At 57.0% G+C, this 4126-nt stretch overlaps 1 protein-coding gene across 1 annotated transcript; it reads right to left on the reverse strand.

Annotated features, from left to right (window-relative positions):
* Positions 1-1548: 1548 nt before the first annotated feature.
* On the reverse strand, positions 1549-3556 carry Gsc (goosecoid homeobox). Its single transcript, XM_036205382.1, has 3 exons — positions 3086-3556; positions 2337-2596; positions 1549-1980 (listed from the first exon to the last, which is right to left on the reverse strand). The coding sequence occupies exons 1-3, from the start codon at positions 3438-3440 to the stop codon at positions 1825-1827; spliced, it is 771 nt and encodes a 256-aa protein (XP_036061275.1). The 5' UTR covers positions 3441-3556; the 3' UTR covers positions 1549-1824.
* Positions 3557-4126: the final 570 nt, after the last annotated feature.

A 4126-nucleotide genomic window follows, 5' to 3' on the forward strand; every position in this document is an offset into this window, starting at 1 on the left:
TATTAGTTCTGACCTATTATAAAAGCCATGCTAACTTTTATTATTATTATTATTATTATTATTATTATTGTTATTACTATTACTACTACTACTACTACTACTACTACTACTACTACTACTATTCAGCCACACAATGTGTTTTGTTATGCCAGGTGCCACTCTGAAATCGGTGCCTGGAAACACTCACAACCTCGGAAAGCAGACGCTATATATGTATGTGCCTATCTTACAGCTGGAGGCCAATAGCAGAGACAGCTCAAACTGATGGAGTCTAGGTATGGATGACAGAGATCCTCTCCTGTAGGCAGATCTGTCCTTCAAACCCTGTCCCTTTCTTTTAACGTAAAGCAAGAGTGTTTATTTAAAAGGCAGTGCTGGGAGCTGGTAATATGCCTATGATCCCAGCAGAGGAGGTGAATGCAAGGGTTGATCTGGAGTCCAAGGCCAGCCTGAGATCCCAAATTAAAGAAAAATAACTATACTGGATGCCATTACATAGTTTGTGTCCTTACCCCCTTTATAATCCTACAATCAGAGAAAAGGGCATTTCCTGTACATCACTGTTTTCTTCTTGTACTGTTTCTAGCCAGTGTCCAGCCTGAATAGAGCTTGCTCCAAATATCCAAAATGGCAAAGGGGGAGAGCAAGCCCCCGCCCCCAGCTCTGTAGCTAAGGAGTGGGACTTTGACTTCCTCCTAGATAAACACACTTAAGGTAGAACCAATTATGAGTTTAACATATTAAAGCCATCTTGTTACAGATGGCAGGCAGAGTGACCTCCCTGCTCCAGAGAAAATGTAAATTTCAGACCAGCGCAGTCGACCAGATTGCTCCTTCCTTTAGGGGTGAATGGTGTTATGGGGGCAGATAGTACCCACTGAAAAAGAGAGGGTCAACCATCTCCAAGGACTCCTCTGTCAGGGAGTTCTACAAAGCCGGTAAAAAGAGAGACCCCCTTGGTCCTCCCCAACCTTCACCTCGAGTAGCTAGAAAACTCAGAGGACCTAGGGTTGTGGGATGTCCCCCGCGAGCTGCGGGCAGGCGCTCCAGCACACAGCTCTAGGAGGCACCCCCTTGTGGGGCAAGCACCAAAGCTGTGTAGTAGAAACAAACAAACCGGCTATGCTCCCAGGGAGGGAAGGACAGCTCCCTGGGGAGGTGACAGCCAGAAAGAAAGCACCAACACCCAGGGGAGCTACCCTCATCCCTGCGGCCTTTTTGCACAGGAATTCGATTCATGGTTGGCCTTAGGTCTGGGGGTTTTGAAAGTCAAGGCCCTGAGGGAGTGGGTGATGAGGGGGTGGGTGATGAGGGGGTGGGAGGGAGCTCTGAGGAAGTTTCAGGGAAGGAAAGAAAGATGGGAGAGGTGACACTTTAGAAACCGGGGCTTGCCACTCTGAACTCCTTCCCGAAGACCCATGATACCCAACGCGACCAATTCCGACCCTCCCACACCCACTTCGCTGCGTTTTAAATTGTCTTCCACGTTGCAACTAAACAGATTTCTTTTCTAGGCCTCAGCGGATGGCACGAGGGTACGAAATACAACATGGCTGGTCTACATCGCCATCACTTTATTGTATTGTCACCGTTAACTTAACTATAAATACTACGGTGGGGAACGCGGCTCACGCAGGCAGCCCGGGACAGTGGGGCTGCGGTCCCCCCACGCCAGTCCCCGGCGGTCCCGGGCCTGTACATTATTTACAGCTAGCTCCTCGTTGCTTTCTCGACCCCCTCCCGCAAGGCAGGGCGTGTGCAAGTAGCATCGTCTGTCTGTGCAAGTCCTTGCGTCAGGCAAGCGCCCCGGCCGGCCCGCGGCCGTCAGCTGTCCGAGTCCAAATCGCTTTTACCTTCCTCTTCCCTCTTCTCGGGCGAGGCTTTCGAAGACGCCTTGTTCCACTTCTCGGCGTTTTCCGACTCCTCCGAAGAGGACCGCTTCTGTCGTCGCCATTTGGCTCGGCGGTTTTTAAACCAGACCTGTTGCGCGAGGGAGCAACAAACAGCGGTGACCAAAAGATCGCTTCCCCCGAACGCCAGGGCACTCGGGTGGCTCTGCGTGGCCAGGGGAGCAGCCTGGTCGTGGAATCTCAGCCTGGTTGCGTGAAATTGCAAGCAACCGCTGAACCCAGGGTCAACAAAAGGAGGGGGCACACCCGCAGCGTTTCCGCATTTCCACCCCACTTCCTGGGCCTAAAGCGCCTTCCAGCAGCCTCCAGGCCGCCGCCTTCGGGATGCTCTTTAGAGTGGCCGCAGCCCCACGAAGGACCGAGCAAACCCCGCGTGCAGGGAAGGACCGCTAAACGCTCCCTCCCACAACTAGGCCTCTTGCCTACCTCCACCTTCTCCTCCCGGAGATGCACCTTCCGGGCTAGCTGCTCCCGGGTGCCCACGTCTGGGTACTTGGTCTCCTGGAAGAGGTTCTCCAGGGCTTCGAGCTGCTCGTCGGTGAAGATGGTGCGGTGCCGCCGCTTCCGCCGACAGTGCAGCTGGTTGAGCAGCTGCAGCTCAGTGCGCGACAGCGTGCCAACGTTCATGTAGGGCAACATCTGGTGCGGCACCGGGGACACCAGCACAGAGCCGGGACCGTCGTAGCCTGCGACAGAGGGAGGGACGCCGGTCAGTCATCCTCCCTCCGCACCCTACGCCAACCCGCTCGCTGCCCTCTCTCACTTAAAAATAAAAGGGTCTGCAAGGGGCGATAGGTCTTTGGGGAGCGCGGAGACCGGGGATGCTCGGACTTGAAAGGAGCGTCCGCCCGCACACATCCAAAGCCAGTTCTGGGACTTTACAATCGTGGTCTCCCTGCGCCCTCGCTTAATTTCCGCGCGTGCGGGCGTGGAATCTCCACGAGCCTCCAGGTGCCTCGGTTTCTTTTAACTCTAGCTTAAAGTTTGCAGCAGTCGCGTGCAAAGTCCCGTACCCAGTGACCAAAAAATAATAATAAATAAATGGGAGAGAGGGGAAGGCTTGCAAAGGGAGAAAGTTGGTGCCAGGTGAATAAAGCAAGCAGCACCGAGCGTCCACGCCCCGGCAGCCACCGACTGCGGCTGTGGGGAAGGCCCGCACGCGATCGCGACCCTACCTGGGGGTGTCGGGACGCAGGAGCACTGCTGGGCGCCCAGCGGCGGCACAGCCCCGCAGCAGGCCGGGCCCACGGGCGCCGCCTGCACGTGCAGCTGCCCGTAGAAGTAGCTGTTGTAGCCTAGGCGGGAGCCGCCGACCGCGGCCGGGAGGCCCGCGCCTCCAGGGGCCACAGGACGAGGGTAGAAGGCGCCGTAGTCCGAGGAGGTGCCACCGCCCGCGCCATAGAGCGAGTCCCCATGCAGAGCCGGAAAGACCACCGGAGCCGCGGCGCTGGGCGCCACCGGGAGCACCGAGTCCTTGCAGCGCGGCCGGGTGGCCAGGATGTTGTCGATGCTGAACATGCTGGCGGGCATCCCCGAGCCCCGCGCCGGGACCGGGGGGCGGCGGGGACGCGCCGAAGAAGGAGAAGTCTCCAAGTGGTGTTGTTTGGGGTGGGGGGGCGGGGGTTGTCCCACTCTCTCCTCCCGCGGGCGAGCAAACCGAAAGAGAGCGCGGGCGAGCGCGCAACTCGCGCCCCTCCCCGCCCCCTGCGTCCGCGCTCCCTCCTCCCGCCCTCTCCTCCCCTCGCCGCCGCCTAGCTGAACTCAACCCGCGGGTAGGACGCAGCTCCGACCGGCTCAACCTCTTGTTGGTTTTATACTGAGTCGACGTCATCCTGGATTTAGTTCCTGGTAATATGCAGATGACAAACAGAACCAGATTTGGTCCTTTTCTTTTCCTTTGGGTGGTGTGGAATGGGGGAGCGCGCAGGGGGGGGGGGCGCTTGCAGGGGAGGGGGAGAGATGCCAAGAGGAGGGGGCCTACAGGGCCTGAAAAAGAGATTGTGGATTGAGAATTAATGAAATTAACCTAATCTTTTCCATTCAGCAGCCCCGGCGCGGCCCGGCCTAGCTGGGCGGGCGGCCTAATTGCCCAGGTTAATCTTATTAATACTATTGTCCCTCCGCCGTTAACAGCTCCGCCACCGACCTCCCCGCCCCGACCCTTTTCTCTCTATTATGGGGTGCGATTTCCTCTGCTTGTAGCTCAAATTCATTGT

Source organism: Onychomys torridus, chromosome 14 (assembly GCF_903995425.1).
Source record: "Onychomys torridus chromosome 14, mOncTor1.1, whole genome shotgun sequence".
Classification (NCBI taxonomy): Eukaryota; Metazoa; Chordata; class Mammalia; order Rodentia; family Cricetidae; genus Onychomys; species Onychomys torridus.

Excerpts from the sequence above, each read along its gene's own strand:
- Gsc (XM_036205382.1), bottom strand. The coding sequence starts at position 3,440 with ATGCCCGCCAGCATGTTCAGCATCGACAACATCCTGGCCACCCGGCCG. Across the intron at positions 2,597-3,085 it reads CTGCGTCCCGACACCCCCAG|GCTACGACGGTCCCGGCTCT; the intron begins GTAGGGTCGCGA and ends CCTCTGTCGCAG. Across the intron at positions 1,981-2,336 it reads TCCGGGAGGAGAAGGTGGAG|GTCTGGTTTAAAAACCGCCG; the intron begins GTAGGCAAGAGG and ends CTCGCGCAACAG.